This window comes from Anas platyrhynchos, chromosome 8 (genome assembly GCF_047663525.1).
Source record: "Anas platyrhynchos isolate ZD024472 breed Pekin duck chromosome 8, IASCAAS_PekinDuck_T2T, whole genome shotgun sequence".
Lineage (NCBI taxonomy): Eukaryota > Metazoa > Chordata > Aves > Anseriformes > Anatidae > Anas > Anas platyrhynchos.
In genome coordinates this window covers 18,642,041-18,668,627 of record NC_092594.1, presented here as the reverse complement: position 1 = coordinate 18,668,627, position 26,587 = coordinate 18,642,041, and the positions used below count along the sequence as shown (strand labels likewise).

At 45.4% G+C, this 26,587-nt stretch overlaps 3 protein-coding genes and 1 long non-coding RNA gene across 8 annotated transcripts in view; 2 read left to right on the top strand and 2 right to left on the bottom strand.

The window, feature by feature from the left end:
- Positions 1-873: 873 nt before the first annotated feature.
- Positions 874-10,233, bottom strand: LOC101797528 (uncharacterized). 2 transcript variants are annotated; one of them, XM_072041801.1, is made up of 8 exons: positions 9,973-10,233; positions 9,350-9,543; positions 7,664-7,966; positions 7,199-7,516; positions 5,615-5,917; positions 5,150-5,467; positions 4,650-4,814; positions 874-4,059 (listed from the first exon to the last, which is right to left on the bottom strand). In XM_072041801.1, exons 2-8 carry the CDS (start codon positions 9,381-9,383, stop codon positions 3,293-3,295), a joined length of 2,208 nt encoding a protein of 735 aa, XP_071897902.1. In that variant the 5' UTR covers positions 9,384-9,543; positions 9,973-10,233; the 3' UTR covers positions 874-3,292. The 2 variants fall into 2 exon arrangements, with proteins under 2 accessions (XP_071897902.1, XP_071897903.1); XM_072041802.1 differs by having other exon boundaries at positions 4,716-4,814; positions 9,973-10,230.
- A 1,326-nt stretch (positions 10,234-11,559) lies between these two features.
- Positions 11,560-23,204, top strand: LOC101790525 (torsin-1A-interacting protein 1). Of its 4 annotated transcripts, none has more exons than XM_072041806.1 (6): positions 11,560-11,593; positions 12,331-12,399; positions 15,677-15,796; positions 17,090-17,146; positions 19,654-19,725; positions 20,678-23,204. In XM_072041806.1, the coding sequence occupies exons 1-6, from the start codon at positions 11,575-11,577 to the stop codon at positions 21,472-21,474; spliced, it is 1,134 nt and encodes a 377-aa protein (XP_071897907.1). In that variant the 5' UTR covers positions 11,560-11,574; the 3' UTR covers positions 21,475-23,204. The 4 variants fall into 4 exon arrangements, with proteins under 4 accessions (XP_071897907.1, XP_071897906.1, XP_071897904.1 ...); XM_072041805.1 differs by having other exon boundaries at positions 15,674-15,796; XM_072041803.1 differs by lacking the exon at positions 11,560-11,593 and adding an exon at positions 11,949-12,232 and having other exon boundaries at positions 15,674-15,796.
- On the bottom strand, positions 17,053-26,014 carry LOC140003074 (uncharacterized). The gene is made up of 2 exons (XR_011811033.1): positions 25,878-26,014; positions 17,053-21,492 (listed from the first exon to the last, which is right to left on the bottom strand). It is a non-coding gene; the product is annotated as an uncharacterized lncRNA (long non-coding RNA).
- The window catches only part of CEP350 (centrosomal protein 350), a 72,708-nt gene continuing 72,005 nt past the window's right edge, over positions 25,885-26,587 (top strand). Inside the window, exon 1 of the mRNA XM_038183220.2 lies at positions 25,885-26,024. The gene's annotated coding sequence lies outside the window, so the exon portion shown is untranslated. The remainder of the gene's footprint in view (positions 26,025-26,587) is intronic.

Below are 26,587 nucleotides of genomic sequence, written 5' to 3'. Positions count from 1 at the left end.
TCGTAGATTAGGAATGAAAAAATCAGCCCAAACCCCTTGCAGTGCTTGAGCAGTGTGCATGCATGCAGGGAGATGTGCTCCGGGATGGATGATGAGTGTTTGGGGAGATATGATGCTCTTGGCACAGGGAGGTGTGGTACCAGGGAAGAATAAATTGTTTTACCTGGAAGGGTGCAGAGCAGGACCATGTCTCATTTCAGCCTTTCCTTGCATCAGGTGCAAGGATGATCGTGCTGTTTACCATCACACATCAGGATGAGCATGACATCCGGGGGGGGAAAAACATCCCAAAACAATGCACCCTTCCAGATAGAGCTGCTCTTGGAAAGCATTTGGCTGCTCTGTTTGGGTGACTTCTGAATTCAGAGGCGAGACTGAAAAAAGCTCCCTCTGTTTAAACCGGAGCCAGGCAAAATAATTCTGCATAAATGTTAAAATTTGGGTGTGCTGAGGTGTTGTGAAATTGCGTGGAACAGACTTTTTTTTCCACCACGAGTACAGTGGAAGGGTGTTGAAATGAGATATATTTGCTGTCTAAACTTTCTCAGTTGTCAGTGGGCTTCAGTTTAATTATTATCATTAATTATTATGTAAACTTCAGTATGTTTCAGTTGGGATTGCACTTTGCAGCTGGGTCTCTCCAAAGCAGTTTGTGGGGTTTCAGTTTTGGGCTTAGCTGAAGAAGCTATGGATGTTTGTCCCAAACTACTGAGAAAAAGGTTGTTTAGGGTTCTTCCAGGAAAAGCAAGTATTCACTTTGTTTGCACAATTACAGCCCTGACCTAAATAAAACTTTGTCCAATATGATGAGCTCTTTTGCTTAGTGAACTGAAAATAGCTAGAGAAAAGAACAGAATACAGTAAGGCTACATCTCAATTTGAAGACTTTGCTGGTTTCTTTCACAATCTCATTTATTTTTAAATAGAAATCTTGTTTCAGAAGCAAGCAGATATTTTTTTTTTATCTTTAAAAGGTCATAAAAATATATCTGTATTAGAGCAGCTTTGCTGGATGATGCTTACAGCGAGGTGCCCAAGCAGCACGAAGTTGCCTTGAGTATGCATTATACACACAGTAGATAAAACTGGTAGTGAGTTAACTTTAAAATACTATAACAATAACATGATTAATGCTTTGCCAGTTCTTACATCAGTGCCAATGCTGAACCATGCAGAGCAGAAACTGTTTTCTGTTACCAAAGTAGTGGATAACAGTGGAAAAAAAAAAAAAAAAAAGAGGAAGGGGAGGAAGCAACCGGTATCTTGTACAAAATCAAGCCCTGAGGCTGGTCTGCTGATGCTGGGCTCCAGCATGTCTAGCCTGCTGTTTGGCATGGTTAAAACTACTGCAAAGGGACACTTCATGTCTAACCCACAGCTAACACTGCAGGGGTAACTCAGCTCCCTGTCTCCAATGAAGATAAACATCAGTAAGTTTGGGGTAGTGGATAAAGTGCTGTCAGGTGTGGAGAGAGTGGGCAACACCTCCTAAGTCTTGTCTTCCTGTGACTGGTGTCAAAAGAAATGAAATGTCTGCTCTTTGGTTCCAATTTGAACAAATAATCCCCGCTTATTCCCTCTTTTTGTCCCCTGCTCCAGGTTTATGGCCACAAATCTCCCATGGGAGGACAAGGCACGTGGCAGAGGACGGGAGAGACGGGCTGTGATTTCAGGCATTGGCATGAGCAGCTGAGCCAGCAGCTGGGCAGATCAGCAAGGCACCATGGGCAGGAGACCCGGCCAACACAGGGGTCTGGAGAACTCAGATGCACTGCTTGTAAAAACAGCAACCTGTTCTCGATTTGTGTCTTGTTCAGATGCAGACTCGGCCTCGGCAAGGCTTCAGTCTGTGCTGTCTGTACAGAGAGAAGCCACGCTGTGCTCCAGCAGGCAGGATTGTAGGCACGAGGGGCTGACACCTGGGGCAGGCTGCTGGGTTATTATAAATACTTCAACCTGTGCCTGCTCCTAGGTGCTCCCTGAGTTAGCAGCTCTGCCCCAGCACTCCTGCAGCAATTCAGTGTGCGGGGCCACCACAGCATTTGCAGGACTTGGCTTTCTCTTCTTGGGGTGCAGAAGAGGAGGTATGGTAAGAAACCAGCCTGCTTAAGGGTTTCTGGTGTTTATGCCAGAGATTTTGTCTTTACGAGTTGGTATCAGCTCTGCCAGTAGCAGCCAGAGCACCACCTGCCTGGCAGGAAGGGAAACGTACCTTTGGTGGGCAAGGAGCCGGTGTGCTGCCTTACGTGGTCTGAAATAAATATCAGTGTCATCATCTACATTCATCAATAAAAGTTAGCTGGGGAGGGGCAGGCAGAATTGCAGAAAGCAAGCCAGGGAACTGCTGGGCTGCAAACACATGGTCCCCGGGCAAGGCCTAGTGTGTGAGGAATTACCCTGGAAAAGCCGTGGAGGGGCTTGAGGGGGCATTTTGTCAGCTCGCTCCTCTCGTGACGTAGAGATGCCTCTGATGGCTTCCAGCCCTAAGTGCAGATCAGATACCTGGGTGAATCATGTGGGACCAAGGCTGATGCATCAGCCCAAAGAGGTGCTTGTAGCCCTGTGGTGGCAAACGGATCACAACTGAACTCTTTTAAGAGGTAGCATTAAGTTAAATTCTATTACTCATTCCTTTACCTGCGTGATCCCTTGAGGCTTTGCACCATCAGAGCGATAATGAAGTGCTTTGTGTTTTGTTCTCTGTTTTGAGAACAGCGTAAGGGCTGCTCTGTGTGTGGGATTCCCTTGCTTTTATGTAGTGTTTAAGTGCTGACAAATTTAAATTTTTTGTAATTGATGTTTGGGGGAATTCTGGATTGCAGGTTTGTTTGAATGCCAGATGGCATTTAGGATCTGGCCTTTGGCTGTAAATCGGTCAGTGGAGCTGTATCAGGACTGACTGGTCAAACCCTTGACTAGCAAACTGATTTTCTTTTTGAAGCATGACTTCAAAATGTCGGGTTTAGGGAATTTGACCTTCCTTTGTTCCACTGCCTGCAAAGCACTGTTTTTCTTCCTGCCTCCCCACATTGTAATGTGCTCCTGTGCAACTAGCAGTCTAAAATATCAGCTCTTCCCACCTGTCAGAAGGAAGCGTACAGTCAGCTGGCCAAAAGGCCAGGATCAATTTGTACCTGTTGAACTCTTCCCAGGAAGAATGGGAAACAAATTGCAGAGGAATAGCACGGGGGTGTTACGAAGTGAGTTCCTTGTTCATTTGTGTCTCTGCCTGCACCGGGGCTGGCCAGGACTGGCTTTTCAGCCCTTCCCAGGGCTCTGGCAGTCTCTGTCCCTAGGTTTTGGTATGGATGTGGCAGCCCCCCTTCTCGATGTTCTGCACCGGATGGATTGGTAGCACCAGGTGGGAGATGCGGCTCCACAGCCCACTCAGCTTGTCAGAATCCACGTGGTCGTAGGAGCTGGGGGTCCTGGCACCAGTGAACTTGGCCCAGAGAAAGTCACGGACCCTCTCTTCCACCCTCGAGAGGCTGATCTGGGTCTCCAGCTCCTCCTGCTCCAGCAGCACGGTCAGCAGCAGGGCCACGTCCTTGAAAGCAGCACTTTCGTGGTCGCAGTACTTGTAGAAGATGAGCGTGGACCCTGCCGGCAGCAGCTCGAAGCGGTGCACCACCGCAGCATGGTACCCAGCCTGGAAAGCTGAACTGAGCTCTGAGTCCACCTGCAGCTTGGCCTCATCACTCTGGAGCTCAGACATGTCCCTGCCATCGATCTGCACCGTGCTGGCATGCAGGGCGGCCGAGTAGGCATCAGCCACATGGGTGCTAAGGCACCGCAAGGTCCGCTCACCCTGGCGGGCGGCCGTGAGGATGATGGTGGCTGGCTGCGTGGGCTCGGATGTGTTGAGGTGCTTCTGCAAGAACTTGCGCCCACGAAGCCACACCTGGGGATTCTGCCCGGGAAACTTGTCCTGCAGCTCGTTGAAATGGGACAGGAAGGCCTCCACCGTGGGGTTCCTGGGGGCTGGCTGGGACTCGGCGGTTGGGTTGATGAAGAAGAGTATGCAGAAGATGAGCAATAATAGGCCCAGAATGAGAAGTCCTGCTCAGCAGGGAAGAGATACAAACAGGGAACAGCAGTCAGTCCCAAGTGACCCATGGTGATATGCTGAAAAGTGGCTACAAGGGCTCTTTTCCCCCTGCTTGACCTTCCCCCGTGACAGCAAAGTGGTTCAGGTAGGCACGCTCTCTGGGATCCCAGGCACAGTGAAGAAGGTGCTTGCTTCATGCTGTAGGATCTGTGCTCCTTCACACCAGCTGGGGGGGCTGCAGCTCCAGAGATGGAGGCAGGGCTCCAGCTTCGTAATTACAGTGCAAAACTGAGGAAATTACAGCTGGCACCAAGCTTTCTCCTGTCCCATTCCCCCCCACACACCTCTGTTTTCTTTAAGATTTGTTACCCTTTGGAGCACCTGCCTCCATGTATGGAGGTGGCAGACCCAGCTAAGTGTTCCTAAGCTGCCTTCCTCCTACTACTGGGTCAGACATTCCCCTATCTTTAAGGGGATGGATTGCTTTCTTGTGAGCTGTTTCCCCAAAATCCCTATTGCCTGATGAGAAGCAGTTCCCTCGAACCCTTAGAAGGCTGTGAAGGATCCCAAGATAGAAAAATAATTAAATGTGCTTCATTACTTGTTCCTGGTGGATCGGGGCCTTCTGGTCGATGAGTAATGCACAAGGGAAGCTTCTTTTCCTCACCTTTCAGTAAGCTGAACTCTTCTGTCTTCTCCTGTTCTGTATTTTGAGTGGCAATGTTCTGCAAGCATGGCTGAGCCTCTGGCTGTGGGGCTGCACATCCTACAGTGAGAAAGAAATTTGTCACTCGCTGTTGAGGGAGTGCATAAGTTGGGTTGTGAGACAAGTAACAGAGCTTTCCAGAGCTTCCAGCCGTGGAAAAGAGTTAGAAGTTAATATTGCTTTGAGTTAATGGTAATTTGAGTGCAGCGAAAGAGAGGGGGGAGGAGGAAGCAGACAGAGAGAGAGAAGCCAGTTAATTTTGTGCTAAGGAGCAAATACTCCAAAAACCTGAAAACAGCCACTAGAAATCTCATTTATTATATTTTTTCCAATGCCTATGCAAAGCACAGGCAGGTACACACAGAAGCAGCAGAAGAGTGCAACCACCAGCTCACCCTTTGTCCCATGTCTGCTCCTTAATGTGCTTGAGGATTCCCTCTCCTGTGTTTCTGGCTCTTTGTGCTCTCCTGGCTCCTGACCTAGCAGAGGGACACTGGTGCTCTCCTCTGCTGAGACGCCCTCGGTGACATCTTCTGTGGCGTTCACATCTGAATGTGTCATTTTGCTCTCAGAGCTCAGTGACTCCTTTCTTGATAAAGCATCTTCCTCTGCTGCGCAGCTTTCACGTTGCCTGCTTATCTCCAGGTCCTGCTGAGTTTCCTGGGGGACACTGCTGTCTCCTTTGCTGTCCGTTTTGTCTTGGGCCAGCACAGCTGTAGGGAGTGAAATTCACAGACCTAGGCTTAGCTTCTTTCAGCACAAGAACCAGCCCCCTTTTCTCCTGTTCTGCCTCCTTGAAGGAAAGGCCCAGGTTATCAGCATTTTGGAAATGCAGTACAGGCAGATGGGGAGGGACTCACCTCTGTCCGAGTCATCTTCTTCCTGAGGTCTTTCGGAGACGCCATCTCTCGTCTCCACAGGTTCTTCCAGTGATGCTTCAGATTCCTGAGGAGCCTTCTCCTCCACTGTGGGGCCAGCTAACTCCAATGGCTTCACCTCTTCCCCAAAAGCAGTTGGTGGATTACTCACCAAAGAGTCCTCCTCTGGTTTGCAGGAGGTCTCAGGACACCTGCTCGCCTCTTGGTGCTCAAGTGTTTCTCTGGGGGGCTCCTGGTGTGCAGGATGCTCTGCTATGCTCTCCACCTCATCTTGGGCTGGCCCAGCTGTTGGGATCAGAGTTCACAAGCTCAGCTAGCCATGCAGGACATGGGAATACCCAGTGCTTCACCACCACCCTGTAAAATTCCCAGGTCCTGCATTTCAGAAACATCTACACGTGCTGCTCTGGAGAAGAGTTTACCACTACCAGCCATTATCACCAGGGAGTCACACTGCCTTCTGTCCAGACAGAGGGCTCAGATTGCCCTCTATGATTTTTGACTGTAGTAGTGGCCATACAGTGAGCGATCACTCTCAGAGATGCAATCCTCTCTCCAAACCTTGACCTGTCCAGTGCTGGTAGCTTTGTTTTTTTAAAGCTCAAATGTGTGAAAGCTCACAGTGTGGTGGGTTGGCCACGGCACAGCTGAGCACCCAGGGTGACCAAAATTGAGAAAATTTGTGGGTGAAGGTCAAGGCAACTGAGTAGATGAAGGAAGTGGAGGTCACTAATGATCATCTGCCCCAAGTGGACCAATGACCAGAGAATCTGCATGCAATGGCCAACTTGAAAGCCAACCACATCTCCCCCTTTTTTCTTCCCGTTCCTCAGTTTTATGGCAGAGCATGACATTATGGTGTATGGAATAATTTGGGTTACCTTGGGACAGCTGTCCCAGCTGTGTCCCCTCCAAATCTTTTGCCCATCCCATCCTACATGCTGGCAGAAAGAGAAAACCTTGAGGCTGTGCAAGCCCTGTTCAGCAGTAGCCCAAACACAGGTGCATTATCAACACTTTCTGTTGCTTTATTTTTAACCACAAATCCAAAACACAACCCCCTGCTGGCTGCTGTGCTGGAAGCTAACTCTGTGCTGGCCAGACCCAGTGCACAGCATCCTACAGGGACTGGCAGTCCCTTCATTAAATGCTACATTGCCAGATCTTCCCCAAACAACAGCAGTTTTCCTAGGCTGGTAAATTAATATGATAGACTTGAAGAATTTTAAGTCTATCCAGTCTCTTTCTGTTGAATATTGGACATAATGCTCACTGCCTCCATGCAATGGCCACCTTGGAAGCCAACCTCCTCTCCGCCACCTTCTTCCTGTACCCCAGCTTTTATTGCCAATGGGGCTACTCTTCCAAATGGCTATGTTAACAAAGAAACAGCAAATTAAACCCAAATATTAGGGCATTGTTCAATAGAGACATTCTGAGGCTGAATATAAGAATTTGCAACATAGACATAATCTTACAAAACCGAACTGAGGCTCAAATTTCAACTGGTATTATTGGAAATGACTTATGACTGATCAAGCACTACAATGAGCACTACCAGCTCACCTTTTGTCTCATGTCTGCTCCTTAATGTGCTTGAGGATTCCCTCTCCTGTGTTTCTGGCTCTTTGTGCTCTCCTGGCTCCTGACCTAGCAGAGGGACACTGGTGCTCTCCTCTGCTGAGAGGCCCTCAGTGACATCTTCTGTGGCGTTCACATCTGAATGTGTCGTTTTGCTCTCAGAGCTCAGTGACTCCTTTCTTGATAAAGCATCTTCCTCTGCTGTGCAGCTTTCACGTTGCCTGCTTATCTCCAGGTCCTGCTGAGTTTCCTGGAGGACATTGCTGTCTCCTTTGCTGTCCGTTTTGTCTTGGGCCTGCACGGCTGTAGGGAGTGAAATTCATAGACCTAGGCTTAGCTTCTTTCAGCACAAGAACCAGCCCCCTTTTCTCCTGTTCTGCCTCCTTGAAGGAAAGGCCCAGGTTATCAGCATTTTGGAAATGCAGTACAGGCAGATGGGGAGGGACTCACCTCTGTCCGAGTCATCTTCTTCCTGAGGTCTTTCGGAGACACCATGTCTCATCTCCACAGGTTCTTCCAGTGATGCTTCAGATTCCTGAGGAGCCTTCTCCTCCACTGTGGGGCCAGCTAACTCCAATGGCTTCACCTCTTCCCCAAAAGCAGTTGGTGGATTACTCACCAAAGAGTCCTCCTCTGGTTTGCAGGAGGTCTCAGGACACCTGCTCGCCTCTTGGTGCTCAAGTGTTTCTCTGGGGGGCTCCTGGTGTGCAGGATGCTCTGCTGTGCTCTCCACCTCATCTTGGGCTGGCCCAGCTGTTGGGATCAGAGTTCACAAGCTCAGCTAGCCATGCAGGACATGGGAATACCCAGTGCTTCACCACCACCCTGTAAAACTCCCGGGTCCTGCATTTCAGAAACATCTACACGTGCTGCTCTGGAGAAGAGTTTACCACAACCAGCCATCATCACCAGGGAATCACACTGCCTTCTGTCCAGACAGACGGCTCAAATTGCCCTCTACGAGTTTTGACTGTAGTAGTGGCCATACAATGAGTGATCACTCTCAGAGATGCAATCCTCTCTCCAAACTTTGACCTGTCCAGTGCTGGTAGCTTTGTTTTTTTAAAGCTCAAATGTGTGAAAGCTCACAGTGTGGTGGGTTGGCCACAACACAGCTGAGTACCTTGGGTGACCAAAAGTGAGAAAAACACACTACAATGACAGAGAAATAATGATGCTAAATTAGAAAAATACAAAAATGGAAGGAACTCTCTCCTAATTCGAAAACAGAGAAAAGCTGTGCTTGTCACATGTCAGAACATGCTGTCCTTTGGACTTTTACATTCTTTGTTGCTTTGTTCCTGTTGTTACAGGAGCAATTCTGAATGCCTAGGACAGGTCTGATAAGATTATAGCATCAAGGTATCACTGAAATGTTCATGTATTAAGGCACCAGGAGGATGTAAGTGCATGGTAGGAACTGAAATGCAGTGAACGTGGAGGTATCCTGCTATTCAAGTTGGGAACAAGCAGTGCTCCTTGCCCTGCCTATTCTGCAGGTTTTGTATCTCTGGGTGGTGGAAAACTGCCTTATTATTTAACATCTGCAGATCTGTGGCTTTTGGCCTCTGCAGAATTTGGATCCTGCACTTGAGGTGAACTGTGTCGTGCCCACCTGGCAGATACAACCCGATGGGACTCACTTCTTCACTGGAAGCCTGTTTGTTAACTCCCCGCTTCTCCTTGCAGGTCCATCTGAAACACCTGTGTTAAACAGAGCCTCCTCCTTGACTGGTCACCAGAGGGAGGTGACTCTACCCCTGCCACATACCATGCATAACCCTGCTGCTCTACCTGATTGCACTTATACTTGGCAGCTGACCCAGAGGAGGTGTTCCCCTCCCTGCAGCCCACGTTACAAAGCTGTTTCCCAGGGGGAAGCATTAGGATACCAGGAACAAAGTTCTCCTAGCCTGCAGCTCTATCTTTAGCCCTTCTCGTGCTGCCATCCTGGACACTGAGCCTAAACTTGCTGCTGACCGGAATCCAAAAGTGAAGGTAAATTGTTACTACGTGGCCTGGAGAAGAAGGGATTTTTCTCAGCTTGTGATTTTGTTTCAGTTTCCTTTATCACTGTTGAAATACTCTCATGATGGGATTTTCCCAGGAGATGGAGCAAGCACAGGGTTGGCTTACCTCCAGGCAGATCCACACTTGGATTCTTTTCCATTTTCTTGCTCCTGTGGGGTCTTGGTACCTTTTACTTCACTTTCTCCTTTGCTTGTGCAGGGATTTGTCTCCCTGCTGGTGGGGTGGCTGACCAAGTCGTACCTCCAGCAGGACCACCATCCTGCCTTGGCCTCAGGAACTGCAGCTGAACATTTGTAGACCTGACAAGCACAAACACAGCCACAGTGATTCATGGTGAAAGAGGAGAATCCCCCCTCCATGCTCAAAATTATTTGGGAGGCATGAAAACGGGTTCATGTAACTGGTACTGTATGCCACGAACCTTCAGTGACAAGGGCAACGCCTGCCTGCTGACCAGCCACAGGCAACGTGGAAAACTCCAGAGAAACTCTCCCCGCTGTAGCTGGGTTCATGCAGATCAAAGATCTCAATACCCAGCCGTCACAGCGGCTGGAGGGGAACCTTTCCCCTTGGCTCCTCTACAGCTCAGTTTTCTTGCTAAAAACAAGATTTAGGAGTGTGGGGGTTCATTTATGGCTGTCTTGGCCTGGCTGCTGTCCCTCCCTTCTCTGTGCCATTCCCACTTGCAGAAAGGGAAGCACAAAGCCGCCATGCCCTCAGACACTTACCTGGGCAGGGCTGGAGCCTGTCGGGGCTGTGAAGAGAAGCGGCGAGGTGGCCAGTAATAGCCCCGGGGCTTGTCCTTCCTGGAGGCCCTTTGGCTTGGCCAGACAGCCCTTTTCCCGAACGCGCCCTAAATCCTCCGCTGCTGTCGGCGCGAGGGTGAACCCTGCCCTTCCACGGCAGCCCAGGCAGGCTGCTGGGAGCTGTAGTTTTCCTCCCTCCTCTCCAGTGCTGGCAGCTCTTCCACCAGGAGAAGCAGGGCTGTCATTCCCGGAAGCGCTCAGCGTTTTTGAACTCCTTTTGGACTGTGTTTCTGGCTGCATTTCTGTGCTGTAGGCTTAAATACATCCAGGTGTTGCTTTTCAAAAAAAAATTAAAATATTTCCCATTTCATGGGAAAAGGTGGCATGGCACAGGGCACACGGGGGAAAGGCATCGATGCAAGGGACAGAGCCCACAGGTCAGCCTGGAACATTTTTACCATCCACAAATGGCTGAGACGAGGCACAGGGAAAGGCGACTGAAGCAGTGCCAGTACAGGGCAGAGTCTGGGAGTGGGACTCTTCAATTTGGGGAGCAGAAGGCTGACAGAGGGGAGGGCTGATCCACGTGGAGTTACTGTTCACCAAACCCCTCATTACCAGAACTTGAGACATTTGCGAAACAGGCAGTGGGTTAGGTTTGAGTGGACAGAAAAAAAAGTACTTTTTTATGCTATGTGCAAGACACTTCCAGACCTTCCTGGCACAGGGGTGATGGGGGCAGAGTTTCGGGATTAGACTCATTTTTGGACACCAGGTCTGTAAAAAGTTCGTGCTTGACTGGGTGGGGAAATATCATTTAGGTGAAGTGCAAAAAGCCCAGCCCTATGCCATGGTCTGCTCTCCTTCTGCTCCCACAGCATCCTGAACTCCTGTACTGGTGATGCACTGGGTCTGGCTGGGATGGGGCTCACTGTCCTCATGGCATCCCAAAAAGTGCTGTGCTTTGAGTTTTGGCTGTTGCTGAGCAGTGCTTGCACAGCATCAAGGCTCTCTTTCCAGCCCCCCAAAAGCCAGTAGTCCCAGACAAGAGGCTGGGAAGGGACACAGCTGGAACAGCTGACCCTAACTGCCCAAAGGGATACTCCATGCCTTATAACCTCAAGCTCAACCCTAAAAACTAAGGGCAAGCAGGAGCAGGGGCATTTGCTATGAAAGCGTTTGTCTTCTGAAGCAATTGCTGCGTGTGCTGAAGCCGATCTTCCCAGGAAGTGGCTGGACATCACCTGCTGATGGAAAGCAGAGAGATTTTTTTCTTGCTTCTGTGAGCAGCCTTTGCTTTTCTTTCATTAAACTGCTTTTAATTAATCGTTCAATTAATCTTGACCCCCACTTTTCTTCTTGTGAGCAATGTGATACAGCTTGGTAGCTGTAGTCGCACCAGGTCGGTCACCTGCCGGGTCAGAGATCACAAGCCGTGCCTCCAGCAGGTCTTTTCCTCCCTACTTTGAATTGCACTAACAGTTCGGCTGTACTTTGAAACCTCCCAACACGGCATTTATTGCCTCATTTGTTTTTGCTTTAGAAAACATTGTTCAATGCCTACATTCAGCATTTACATCTTGTATGACACCTGCCGGTACAGGTGAGAGCATGCATAATTTACTTCACAAATATTTACTTGCTTCTAGGCAAAACCGGAATGTTTACAGTGGGCTGGTATAGCATTAAAATACTTTATAGTGAAATGTGTGGATACAGGAGGCTGTCGCAGGGGAGTGATTGGCGCTTGCCTCACACAGCCTCCATGCTCAATAATGGACAACACGTACAAAACAAATAAAAAATAAAAAAGAAAGAGAGTCCCAAATTTCGGTGCCCGAGAGGGGCTCTGCGCGGGGAGCCGCGCACAACATGGCGGCGGCGGCGGCGCCCCCTCAGCGCGGCCGCGCGCAACATGGCGGCGGCGCAGCCCAGGGGCCGCCCCTCAGCCCGCAGGAAGCGGCGGGGCCGCTGCGGGAAATGAGGCAGCCGGGGCCGCCCCCGCCGCGCCGAGGCGGCAGCTTCGGTCCCGGGGAGGCTCCGAGCGAGGCGGCGGGAGGGAAGGGCAGGGCTGAGGGGAAAGCGGTGGTTGTCTGAAGCGCCAGCGGCATGGTGGGGGACGGCGACGAGCGGGCTCCGCCGGATGCCCCCGAGCTGAAGCGGCGGCGAAAGAGCCCCCGCTTGGCGGAGGCGGCGGAGAGGGAGGCCGAGCCCGAGCACGGCTCCGGTGGGGCGCCGGAGGGTGAGCGGCGTGGGGGATGCGAGAGGCTTTGGGCAGGGGACGCGTGGAGCTGGAGCCCCCTCGGGGGTCCCGCTCGCCTCACGCGTGTGTCGTTGCAGGGGGCGAGCTCGGCGTGCTGAGCCCGGAGCGCCTGACCCGGCCGCCGATCCGAGCCTGCAGGGCGGCAGGTGAGTGCGGGCTCCCGGCGGTGCCTAAAATCCTCCTGTGCCGCCGGCCCCGTCACAGGGCTGCGGGCAGATGGCTCTGCTCCCTTCCCGTTGTGTCTCCTGAGCCGCCTGCGAGCTTTCACCGCGGGGAAGGCTCGCCCTGAAGGAGGAAGGCGGAGGCTGTGGGGAAGGAGGAACCTCGGCGTTAAGCGGCGTTAGGAGTGAGGGTGCCGCTAGTTAGCGCGTAAAGCACAACGTAAAAAAAGCACAGCTGCTTAGCAGGTGGAAAAGCTTCGTCTCTGGAAAAGCCGTGGGAAGCCGCTGCTTTAGGAAGTTCGTCTGAGTGGATTTATTTATTTATTTATTTTCCTGAGGGCATCTCAAAGGATGATGATGGGGGAGAGATGCCATCCCCCACCTCCCCAGGCTTTCAGCATCAGTGGCATTTGCTTATAAAATCACAAAACAGTTTGGGTTGGAAGGGACCTTGAAGCCCACCCGGTTCCTTCCCCAGCCATAGCCAGGGACAGCTCCCACCAACCCAGGCTGCCCCCAGCCCCATCCAGCCCAGCCCTGGACACCCCCAGGGCTGGGGCAGCCACAGTTTCTTTGGACAGCCTCTGCCAGGGCCTCACCACCCTCACAGTAACGAATTTCCTTCTTATTTCTAATCTAAATCTACCTGTTAGTTTAAAGCTGTTAACCCTTGCCCTATCGCTACACTGATAAAGACAGTTACGTACACGAATGTTGTAAAATGTGAGACTATACTGCTTGATATAGAAGTGAAGGAGTAATTACCCCCATCACGGTGCTGCTCTCTGTAGCTAATGTTGTGTTCTTCTGCAGAGCTCAGGGAAGACTGGGGGAATGCAGGGCCTGTGAGGCAGCAGGACAAGGAGGGTGGATCTTCAGAAGGGCTTTTATAAGGGCTTTGTTTCTTTGTAATTGTCATGCTTCCTAGGGAGCAGCATGGAAATGAAACCATGAGCGGGGGAACTGGCTTCTGACTTATGCTTAGAGGCTTTAAATATAAATTAGGAAACCTGTTTCTAAAGTTAAAGAATTTTAAGAGTGTAAAAACCCTGTCTCAGATCAGGCATCTTCTTGTTCAGCTAGCTAACAGTGCACACTAGCGACCTACGCTGAATTTGTCTTAAAAGACAAAAAAAGCAAGTAGAATTTATGACTGTACAAGCAAAGGGCAAGTGATGGATGTTTTTGGCACCCGAATTTGTGCTGTCTGTAGTTGTTGTGGAATGTTGCAGGCTCATCTCTTGTGTTGAAGAAGATTGAACCCACAGGAGCAAACGTGTACCAGAGTTAAACGACCAATTTGCAGTGGTAAAGTAGTGGCTTTGTATTTTGGTTTATAAGCCTGTAGTTTATGAATTTACAGATTTCTAAACCCTTTGATTTAGCTGGTTTATGGAACGGGGATTGCAAGAAGATCTCCTGGCAGGTGACTGCAGGAGGTGGCTAGCTAGCAGGTTTAAGGTGCAGGTAAATCTTTGTTAGCTGCTCAGGAGGCAAAAATGGTCCTTAGGGCAGGAGGCTCGAGGCCTTGTGAGGGTACAACAGGTGTGTTCTGGACTGGAAGTTTTATATGTACATATTTATGGAAGTTAAACCATGCAGGGGAGGCTTACTTTCCTCTGTAGGAGTTACTGTGCATGCTGTCTGCTTGCCCCAATACTCTTCCTGTCTGTTGGACACAGAAGATGTTGGTCTGCAAGCTGTTAATGTGAGCAGTGAAGTATGTTTATAGCTTTCATGTTCGCAACAACTTTTAAGAGTGCTTCCAGAGTATGGAATGGTGCAAAGAGGAGAGGAATGAAGAAGTATGGATTGAATGAGCAGCCCTCTTTAAATTCATAGATCATCCTGGTCTTGTGATTACTAGGCAATGCTGACGGTGAGAGTTTCTTGCAAAATCTCAGTGTGTAGAGAAATACCACAGCTGTGTTGTTTGGCATTCTTGGGAAACAAGTGAATGGGAGAGAATCTGCATTCTAGCCTGGCGGAAAATAAGTAATTTAACTGATTTTTAGGACAAATTTGAAAATACAGTGTCCCACTTACTACTTGCAAGTACTTTACTGTTTTACCTGTGACGTGACATCTCAGTTTAAAATTTATGGTTTTCTTCCACCTTTTTTTTCCTCCTTTATACTCTTTATACGCACTGGCGTGCTAGAGCCACCAGAACATCTGAGAGAAAAGGTTTGCTCACTATTTTTGAGGTAAAATTAATAAACAGTAGGTGGCAAGATGTGTATTGTCCTCACACATGCAGTAAGAGCTCTAGAAGCACATTAAAAAAAAAATATCTGTGAAACCATAGGAGAACACAGTACTGTTCTGGTTTGTTTGATTATTTTAACAAAGCCCTGTGTGGATGTTGCAGAGGAAGCTTTACCACTTTGTATTCTCCTGTTTGCTGTTTCTTCTTGCTTATGCCCTCAGCTTGGTCACTGTATCATGATCAAGCAGTACTACAGCTTTTACTCCATACCCGAGGGGATTTGTTTTCCTTAAATCTGATTGTGCTTTGTCTTTTCAAACCTCTTTTGCTGGCCTTCTGTTTCTGACTGGCTTCCCAGCCCTGACCTTTGCTCTGTTACTTCTATGTTGACTAAGTTTGATTTCAGCATCTAAATGGCTGTGTGATTTATGGCAAACAATATAAAGGGGGGGTTAGATTTCTTCCCAGCTATCTGAGGATTAAATTAGGAGCATAGGTGCCTCAGATTTCCTTTATGGTTGATAGGTGAAAAAGAGAGACAGATAAAGGACAGCTTGGGCTATTTAAAAAGGGGAATTACGTTCTAAAGTTGCTTCTCTCTCTTATTACCTCTCCATAACACTATGGAAAACATGGGACAATTATTGTTTGTTTGTAAATTGTGTGCCCAGTGCAAAAAATCGCTTTACTTCCAGGCTTGTGTTCACTAGTTTACGCTGAATTCCTTTAGTAGGGCATTTCCTAGCTCTTAGCATTTGGTATCTTGATGTCTGTTTGTTTAAAGTGGTTTTAAGCCAAAGACTCCTTAAAAAAAAGTCTGTATGGTGCAGACAGCTGTGTTTGTAGAACTCAAACTTGCCATAAACTTTTCAATTCTTAGTTTCTTTTGGTTACTTTTCTAGAAAGTAACTCTCATGAGATCATGACTAGAAATATCACAGATTAAGATCATATATGTTCTGAAACTGTCTTGGTTCATCAGTTTCATGATGTCACGAACACAAATGATACAGCAATTATAACAATCCTTTTTTTTTTTTTTTTTCCTAGTAGGCAGTTCTTCAAATTTCTTACTTCCAGAGAACCCAGCAAAGGAAAAAGCAAAGGATTATGATGGCATTGAACTCAAGAAACCAGCAGGGCATCAACCAAGTGTTCATGCACCATTAAAAGGTAACAACACTAGTTTTGTCGATGTCTTTCCCATGATGTAATAAGTGATTGCTTAATTGTACTAAAATGACATCCCTTCAGTTTTCTTAAAACAGAGAGAGTTGTTGAGTTGAAACACGAACAGATGAAGGAGTTGAAAATATTTTTTTTCAGGGTCTGCTCCTGCCTGTGAGCCAAAACTGATTGTAGTATGACAACCATCTGCTGGGGTGTAAAACCCCAATATGCAAGAAAGTGTGGTTTTAAACTTTGATAATACATAACCTTCTGTCTTCTGAAAAGCAAATCAAGATGAGTAATGTGATACCTGCTTCCAAAACTGTTATGTTTACAATAGTGGAGCTTTAACTGCCCCCTGCAAAGCAAAACAAAACCATCCCTTCTCTAAAAAGATGAGTTAGTTTCAACTTTAGCAGGGGGAAGCTAACTATACCAAGTGTTTTAAGGGTTCATTGTTCAGGGATTGTTGATTTATATTACAGAAGCAATAGGAAAATACAACAAGGAAAAAAGTACAGGCTCCTTTAGACCAGCAGAGGGTAGTTCAGTTGCTGAAAGTGATTTGAATACATCTAAATAGATAAGCCACGTAAGGGAGGTTTTTAGGAGAGCTGGTAAATGGTTGGAGAGTAAGGGAGTTGTTTGCATTCAGTCAGTCAGTAACAGTCCTAATCACACAGTTAAATTCATTGCTTATGCAAGAGCACTGAAAGCAATTAGGAGTGCAGACTGACAAAATATAGACGCAAACTAAGTAGCTGAGATGTCCTAAAGAACAGATCTCTGTCAGCCTGCTGTTTCCCAGGAGCACATGCAGGCATTTTACTCTGGCAGCTAGAAAAATGCGCCCGTTTGCTGAGTTCTTCTGGGTTTGATAGCGTTGCTGTTAAGGTGGCAACTTTACAGTGTTTTTGTTTTTCCCTCTTGCTGAACAAAGAGTTTCAGTTTCAAGTGTCAGACCTGGTACCTTCCAGTAGTGATCACAGAATCACGTGTTTTCATCATCATTGCATTTTAAAGAAAACGTGGGAAGAATATTCCTGTGGCATGTTGGGAAAAGCAGGGTGAAGGGCCACATTAAGCCCTTTCCATTAGATATGGAAGCTTTCTCCCTCTACAGAGCAGTCCAAGAGGCTGTCATATGGAGCAGGTTTGGTCTGTCAGTACAGCACACGCTCCTTCCCTGATAACCTTTGAAGATTGCACAGCAAGAGCTAGAAGCATTTGGGTTGTCTACTTTGTTCTGAACTCTGATGTGATGACCAAGTTGTTTTATTTTTGCTTTGGTTTCAGAAAGCAAGGCTGACTTCTTTGAGAAAAATCAAGAGCACCACTCACCTAAGCCACAGAGTAAGTAGAAAAATAGATAGCTAGTCCTTCCCTGTTGGTAAGTGATAAGTACAGAATCCTTCTCCTTTCCTCTGCTTACATTTTTCTTGTGCCCTGTAACTCTCAGTCCAGGAGAGTAGAAAGGGACCCAGGAGGGAGACACAAATGGGAGCTGGAAAGCTGGTTTGTTCCAGAGCCAGGCCTTTCTGTGAGGTTATTCAACTTGCTGACCCAACAGAAAATGACCCTTTTGCTTTTTGGCTGGGTTAGGAAGCTGAGTTGGTTCATGGGGCAGTCGTAAGTGGAGTGCACATAGCAGTGGTATTGTGGGCATGAGGGAGGGAACACAACCTTCACCTTTTGGTAGGAGTGTACCCACGTCACCTTCCTCTCTAGACTTTCCCTGGGTAATGTCAGCCTTCTGTGATTTAAATCATCATTCTGATACTCCTAGACAGGAGCAGCCTCTTTTCTATACTGGCAAATGCCAATTTGTTCATCCAATGACCAATTCCTTGTTTCAGATTTTTATGCTGGTGGGGGACTCTTTTGTGTTTGTTTGCTTGTGGTGTTTTGTTTTTTTTTTTTCCTTTTCCTCTTGGAAGAGTACTTGAAATAAGAAAAAAAAAAGTTCTGAATTCTAAGTAGCCTTCAGTTCTTGCCATCTCAGCATTTGTTTCTATCCTGAACAGTAAAGATAAAAACCAACGTCTTGTAAATCAGAATTCATTTTGGAGAACTTGGTAGTTGACATTTTTTGAAATTTTTTTTAAACCACACTGCCTTCCATAAGAGAAGCTCATTTTGTGGTAGCTGCACATTTGTGAAACACCTTTGAAAATATGAATTGATGCAGGCTGTTCTTGCTAGTTTGATATTTTCATTCCTGTTGCAGAGGCAATATATGCTGCATGAGAGATCCTGGGTGCTTGTTGAACAAATCAATGCTTGCTGGGTGAAGAACTCTTGAAAATTAATTGACACTGGAAAGTCCAATGTGCCTAAAGAAGTTAGACCTTCTGAGTTAGGCAAAACAAATAATTTGCTTGGCTTTCATTGCAAATTGCCTTGTAAATCAGGCAAGATTCATAGGTAGGATAGAATCTGTTATTAGATTGTTCATTGAAATATGTTTTCCTTAAGGATATGAATCACAGCCGTCTCCTAAATGTGAAAACTAGTCTGTGCAAACAGGGTACCCTGTAAAATACAGAATGGGGATGATTCTGATCTGTTAACTACTAGACTTGTGACAGCTTAGCCAGCTACAAGCTCCATGTCTTTGCCCTACTGAGGGTGGAGGGGAATTGCAGAACAGAGCAGCTCATTAAGCTGGTTAAGCTTTGGCTTAAGCCAGAACTGCTTTTAGCACCTACTGTTATTACATTCATACAGAAGCAAGGTTGTTGTATTTATTTTACTTTTCTTGAAATAACTACTACAGGGCGTGTTTGTTCAATTTATTCTTAGTAGTGTCATTGACAGTATCCTGATTTGGCTATATATTACTTTTGAACCAGTGGCTGTAGTTCTCAAGGAGCCAGAAATTCTCATGTCTTTTTAATTAACTGCCTAAATGCAGAAAACATGCTGACCAATAATTGCTCTGTATATATTCATACAGGTCTCCTGGGAAAGTTGTCCGTAGCGCTCTTTGATGGATTGTGTCTGTACTACTTTGCTGTCTGAACCCATTTAAATAAACAGACCAAAAGTATATTTTAAGTTGAAAGCTTGCATTTTTCTTTAAAAGCACAATTCATCCCAATAAACTGAGTGACAGTGAAGCAGGTCTCTCAACCAAGCTAGATGGGAGGGGATGTGAGACTCTGCCTTTAAAATGCTGCTTTTCTTTTCCTACCTAAATCTTGCATTGTCTTGTTTTCCTAAAACATATATTAAGTTTCGGTTTTCTGTCCCTCAAATTCTTGAGCAATATGGGGGAACTTAAATGGGGTGTGGTATCCTTGTGCAGACCATAACAGGTTGTTAAATCTGCCATTTTGTCATCTTGTACTTCAAATGTCTGAATTTTTATTTGGAAAACTTTTCAATTTTTTATTTTTTTTTATTTAAATCACTAGGGATGTTTTGTGGTAGGTTGGTTGCATTTTTTATGCAAGACTGTCAAGATGGCTTAAGACCTGACATTTGGCAAGGAGTGTAGTTGGGAAGCCAAGAGTCAAAGGGGGCTTCTCAGGCTCTTAACAGCAGTGAATGTTTCATCTTCCTTGTTCAAGACTTGCCTTGCCTGCGTACAGGATGGTGATGAGGCAGAAAGGAATAGAAAGCCCATAGCTGATACAGTTGTACTCAGGATGAGGTCATAGCTTTGCCTCTGCTCTTGGTAGTAACCTTCTTGTAAGCTTCAGAGAATTTTGTATGTAAAAGCATAACTAAGAACAGCTTTCCATCGAAGGTGATGCAGTTCTGTGACTTCAACTCCCTGCCAAATTCCCCAATGGAAGATTGCTTCTAATTGTTGTCTTACGTGTTTTCCTCATGTTGCTTTCTTAATCCCTTAACAGGCAGAAGTAAATTTCGAGACCAACCCAGTATAGTGAAGCAGTCACAGAAGCAGTCACAGCGTTTGGCCAAAAGTAAGACTTCTGCTTTCACTTTTATTTCATGCTTGTGTTACATGAGCTATTCCGATGCTTGTCCAAGTAGTAGATTTCTTGGTTGCTGGTGTTAAACTGATGGTCCTTGCCAGAACAGGTGCTTTGCTCACTAGTGCATGTGTTTTCAGCGCTAAGGAAGGAGTCTTGTACAATAGGTAATGCTGCCACCCAAATTTAAGGTCTTCCATCTGTAATGTCTATGAGATTTGCTGCAAGATTAAAACTGAGGCAGGCCTAGTGATGTTCTTATTTAATAGCTGTTGTGTCGCTGTCCTGATAAAGGCTAGGACATAAAAAGGTAGTGTGGGGTATAGTTCTTTGCTGTTGCCAGGGTAGTTGGTGTGTTTTGTTAATGATTTTATTGGAGACAGGATCAAGCCTTATGTTTGCAGTAGGTCAAACAAGTGTTAGTTTAACTGTTCAAACACAAAACCAAATCAAAATACCTGATATTCTGTATGCTTGCTGACAAACAGCAACACACAAACAATCCTGGTGCTGCCAGATTTTCTATCAAGCTCTTTCTACAGAAACTAAATGTAGGAACAAACTTGATCTTCCTGAGAGCCATTATAATTGTTAGTTTGGATTTGGTTAAATAAAGGGTGGATTTTCCAGAAGAGCTCCTTCTTTCAGAAGGATGTCCAATTTCTTAGTCAATCTGGAAATCCTTCAAAATGTCCTTTTTAAATGATGACTCTTCACTAACTTGCTGAAGAAATGAAAGGCTTTGTTTTACCCTGGAAAAGTGAAATCTGAAAGGTTTTCTTTTAACCTAGAACATCTTTATGTTCTTCAACTGCTGTACCAGTAGCTTGAGAGTGGGATGATTTCATTGACCTCTACTGTATGCTCTTTTTTTTGCTGTTGGTTTTTGCTTGTTGGCTTCTTATTCCTTTTAAAAACATCATTTTGCACTTCTTTTCTATAGAGGATGGTGGATCAAAGACTGGATTTCGAAAGAGATGGACTTTACTGGTTCTGTTAATTGTCGCACTGGCATTGTGTGTCTGGTGGACGGGAATGTTAACAATGTCAACAACAAAGTCAAGTAGAACTACTCAAATTCTGCAAGTGTTTCGGGCCCGGATGGATAAACTCAAAGAAACGTATCAAAGTCAGGACCCCAGTCTGTGGAGAAAAACCCACATGTTCCTTGAGAAATACCTCAACGTTTCCCAGCCGCACACGAAGCCAGCCATCTTACTGTTCACAGCTGGCCAAGAAGCTGAGAAAGCGCTAAGGTGCCTCAGTAATGAGATTGCTGATGCTTTTGCCTTCTCCCAGAATGCTACTGCAATCAAAATTAACGGGGCAGACAAAGCCGAAATGGATAGTGACGATGTTAAGATGGAAGTAGATAACCAGCTCAGCTCTGGGTTCAGCAAAGGCAAGAAGGTAGCAGTGGTGCATCGTTTTGAGTTACTGCCTGCAGGCTCCACCTTGATTTTTTACAAGTACTGTGACCATGAAAATGCAGCATTTAAGGATGTGGCTCTTCTGCTGACTGTTCTCCTGGATGAGAAGTCACTGGGAAAGAGCCTTACTGTGCCAGAACTTGAGGAGAAAGTGAGGGATTTCCTCGAGACCAAGTTCACCAGTTCGGATGTTCCCAGTTCTTACAATAGCATGGATACAGATAAGCTGAGTGGACTGTGGAGCCGTATCTCTCACCTTGTGTTACCTGTTAGGCCTGAAGAGGGCCTTCCTATGGAGGGATGCACATAAAAGTTCTTAGAGAGGACTCTGGAAAGGAGGAAGACAAAAAATATGTTGTAATGGCTGAACAGGGAAAAACCTACTGTGGCTGCTGAGCTCAGGCAGCACAAAGTCCTTTCTGTGCAAAGAAATTTCACCAAGTAGCAGGATTGCTTCTACTAAAGTAACTGGGACTTCTCTAAATAAACTGCAGAACATAAACAAGGAACTTGATTGTTCTTGGTAAGTTGTCTTCAGTAACTTACTCAGGTTTGGTGTCCTGCAGTTAGAAGCAAGCATCCACAACTGCAGAAACACTCATCTGCTCATGAAACTGTTTTGGTGCACTGTTGGCTTTGCTGTGAAGATCAGATCCCTTTCTGCTGGTGGATAAAAGCTAATATCACGTGTAACATGGTAATGGGATGTAAAAACATCAGCTTCATCTTCCAGAATTGCTTACTTTTCTTATAATGCAGTGAAAATGATAAAGTGACGTGGGTCTAAACACAAGTTTTTTCTTGGTCCCTTTAACTACAGCGTAGATGTCAGCTGTCTCTGGAGACTTCTAGAAATGGTGAGAATTGCTTGAGAGATTTGTGACTTTTGGAGGACCTTTCAGCAAGCATTTCTTTCTAAAATGAGACAGCCCCAACCAGTCAGGAGAGTGAGAAAAGCTGGAGTTCAGACATTAATTTGAAGTTAGTAGTAGATGTCAGGTAAATGATCCCTTAGTTCCTCTTTGCCTCACTGTGTCCAAGAATTCTCTGCTGTTTGTCAAAGTTTTGCGAGTCTTAAAACTTGGAGAAAAATGAAAAAGTCAGCCACATGTGTACTAAAGACATGTTACATCTTTCCAAACAAAAGTTTAGGAAGATGTAATTATTTCTTCCTTTAATAAGATAACTATTTTTGCATCAAGAGAATTTATTTATTTGTGGTACTCGGTATACTAGAAAACGGATCTTTTTTCATGTGTCTGCATATAACCTGCTGCTTGCTGCATAAGCTTTTAGTGAAGAACAGATTTGCAACGCGTGTTTTTAAAACATATTTTTAGAGTGCCTCCTGCCAAGAATCCCTCATATCAGACTAAAAACATGTATTTCTATTGTAAATATTTTGTGTAAAAAAAAAAAAAAAAAGTGAATTGCAGCACTTCCATTTCATTGCTGTTAGTGTATGCTCTTGAACCACTGGTCTAAGTGCATTCAGTTTTATTGAGTTTGAATGAATGTGTGAAGACTGTTCTCAAATTAGTGGGACATTTTCTTGTATCAGCTGAGATTAGTGGTTCTTGGACCTATCCTTTATTCACAAGTCCCTTGAGCTGTCCTGTAAACATCCTCGTTAACTAGGAAAACCTCTTGGAGGTGCTGGAGCTTCTGACTTCTCTGCGCAAGCAAAGGTTTGGGGTGTGATGTGGAATTGACCAAAATCACCTTAAGCATATAAATAAACATAAAAGAACACAGTTTGAGAGACACATAACTGTGGTCACTTAAAGCAGTGGTTAATTTGTTTTGACCACTGAGGTCCAGCATTGACATGGAAGTGCTGCTGTTCCAGATGTTTAAGAATAGCTCAGGAAGGACAAGATGGCATTCACATTTTGAACATTTCACTGGACAAATGCATTTTTAAAAAAAACAAACTGTGATTTATTTCTGAGTGTACCCTGATAGCATATCTGCTTGTATATTATGTAAACTATTTTAGTAATCATTAAAAATAAATTTACCTGTTTGTTTTATAAAACATTTTCAGATTTGCCCATTGAATTTTACGTGCTCAGACTTTCTGGCTTATATGTTTAAGGCTATTCCCTTATCTTTGACCAGATACATACAACTAAAATAAGACCTTTTGTGAAATTTAGAAGTTCTAAGACACTTGAGTGGGGTGGATGGTATCTGGGCTGTTCTCTAGCTGGGCGTGATTCAGGAAATTGTAACAGCTCTGAATTTTCTCTTATGGGTGTTCTTGTAGTGTTTTTCAGGTCTCATTTTAGCTGGAATTTATGTTAATGTATGGTTCACTTGTTTCATTAGTCTGATACCAGAGTCAGCAGATGACTAAAGAGGTGACTTCACTCTTGTCCCATTTCTAGCCGCATCTTCCTGTACCTTCTGGGCCAAGTTAGTGTGCTGTGAATGGCTGGAGGGACAGGTCTTAGCTAAAATAGCTTAGAAAAAACGGATGCACTTGGCAGAATTGCCATCCACACACGCACACAAAAAAAAAAAAAGCTATGACATGAAGGCAGAAGATTCCATGCTCTTATACTAACAAAACATGTAATTCAGTTTACTCTCTTTTATTAACTCCGCCCCCCACCCCACCCTCCCAGACAAAGGATATTACAGAATGATGTTCCCCTATTTCAAGACAAAATAGAAAGGTGTCTGGAAGCTAAAGACTTAATGCTCTACTTGGTGCTGTGACAGACAAGAATTACGTTTTTGGTAATTGTAGGGAAAGTGGAATGTATTTCCGTATATATGCTCTGGACAAAGTAAAAGCAAGCCCCTTCTGGAGGAGTGGGAAGGGTCAGAATTAGAAGACAGTTCCTGCTGGTGAAGAAGTAGGTCCTGTTTGTGGCTTTGTCCCTAAAAGTCTCTCATTAAGTATCAGCAGGTAGTTAAGTCAGATCTCATTAAGTAACTCCTCCTCAGCCAGAGGTGAAGAGTAATACCTGTCTGTTGCTCACAGGCAGCTGATTACTATCCTCCTTGTATTATTATTTCATTGCCTGCAGCAGATAGAGAGCCAGCTGATGTTTTCAAAATGATAAAATGCTTTGGCTGCTTCCAGAGTAAATCTCATTTCTGAAGTTGACTCCTTAATTGTCAACAACTCAGCAAATCAAATAGCCTGTGATAGCAAAGCTGTGGTTATAGACAGCAAAGACACCAGGTCTGGCCTTGAGGCTGAAAAGGGGATGATTCTTGTTCCGTGGGCTTACATCATGTAAACTTTGGGTAGAACGTGATTCTAGGGGAGCAGAACCAGTCGAGCTCTAATTTGTAGACAAAACAGTACAGAACACTTATTTTCCAGCACTCTGCAAATTGGATTGGAAAATGCTGTGCTGTTCTGGTAATAAGAAATAGCAGCACAGATCATTTGGTTGTGCTGAACAGTGAACTGTGTGCATTACTAGAAATAGATTTCTAACCCTTTAATACAAAATTCTGAAATTACCTGTCTACTGTTGCTTTTATTGCTTTCTCCACCAACCGACTCAGGAGCTTGCTTTTCCTGGAGTGAGACACCCAGGAAAGAGAAACTGGGATTTTGTCCTGTTAGGGATCTTTTCCCAGGGCAGTCGAACTGTTCCTCATGTTGTGAGCAGATGGACAGACGCCTGGGAGCTTGCAAGAATCCCCTGCAGGTAGCCAGTCCAAGCAGAGCAAAGGACAGGGGCCCTTTTCTGCAATTCCTGCTGTTGCCTTTGTGCACCTAGGGGATGGCAATACTTATTTTGCCTTCAGCAGCAATTGATGTAAAAGGGACTTAACACAATGCATCACCTCATCTGTTGTTACCTGTCTCGCACACCCTGCTCTGAGTCACCTTGCACTGAGCAGAGGAGTTTTGAATATGCTAAACAGGTGATTATAAGGAATAATTCCTCCCCCCCCCCCCCTTTTTTTACACCAACAACAGCATTTACTGATTTTCCACTTTTTTTTTTTTTTAAGTCATGCCTCTGATATCTTATTGTGAAAAATATTTTGAAGTGATAATCGATTCAACACAAATTGGGTGTAAAAGGCAAGGTGAGCTCCACGTTACGGTAGACATACAAGTGCTTGCTGTACAGAATGAAGCTATATGCAATGTCTGTGGTGCAATCACCATTATGTATTTAGAGAAAAATGTGGTTTTGGAGGTGCATAGTGCCAGATTCTGTGCTAAGACCCTGTAGCACAGCTGGAAGACTGAGACCAAATCTGAAGTGATCTATAGTGAGTCCTTCTGTTTTATAAGCCCAAATCACACAGAACAATTTTTCATGCATTGTTTCTGCTGTAAGACAAAGCTGCAAAATTATACGAGTATGTAGAAGGGGAAGGGAGGGGGTTCCTGTAGTCCTCACAGCTGTCCTGTGTCCTGTTTTATTGTCAGCGCCTGACAGTTGGATTTATAATGGAGTGCCTGGACAACCTCATTCCATGTTCAACAGGTGGAAGCACCCTTCCCCAAATTCCTCCATGGCTCTTGGGAGCCGTGTCAGTCAAGGAAAGGGGGGGAGGCAGGCTGGGGGGATCCATTCGCTCTCTCAGTTGCAATAGCCAGCTGCCCCTTTCTAATTTTAGAAGGGGTGTGCAAGAGTAATATGGAGTGGAAAACTTTCCAAACCTCTCTCTTAAAGCTGTAATAGCCAAGTTAGTGTAAGATGAGATTGTGGCTCCTTAGCCTTAACTTACTATCTGTCTCCATCCGCCACTTCCAGTGCATGGGGAGTGCTTGCTGCATTATCTCCATTGCTTCACAGCTTAACGAGCAGTTCATCAAACTGGATCAGGACCGGAGTGTTCAGTTCTTCCTTTTCTCTCAGCTGTGGCTGTTTGCAGGTAAACGGTGTCCTTATTTCTAATCTTAGAGAATTACCTAAGAGTACTGCATTTGCCGTAAGAATTTCTCTTTTTTTTTTTTTTTTTTTTTTTTTTTTTGTGTTAGGCCTGCCTGTCAGAGCTTTATGCACACTGATAAGGAATCTTTAGTAATGCAAGGTTTTATGAGTAAGTTCCACTGATACAGGGAACCGAAGCTGTATAGAAGCAGAAACAGAGTAGTCAAACATTGCCTTTTAATTTGGACTGACTGAAAAATGATTTTCGTGTTTGAGAAAATCCTAATGTGATTCCTTGTTTGCCTGAAAATGAAAAGGAGCTTGAAACTAGATTAACTGCTTCCAAGCAGAAAAGAGAAGCTATGTTTAAAAGCATAATTAAAAAGCCAATGCATTACAAAAGTGCTGAATAATTTAAAAAGGCTGCCAAGCCTGCAATATTTAGCACTGAATTTAAGTAAACACTAGGTGATGATGGGGAATGCAATAATTTAATTTGCCCTTGTCTGTGATTAGAGCTCCCATATGCTGTAGTAATACTGCCTTCATTGACTGAAATTATTG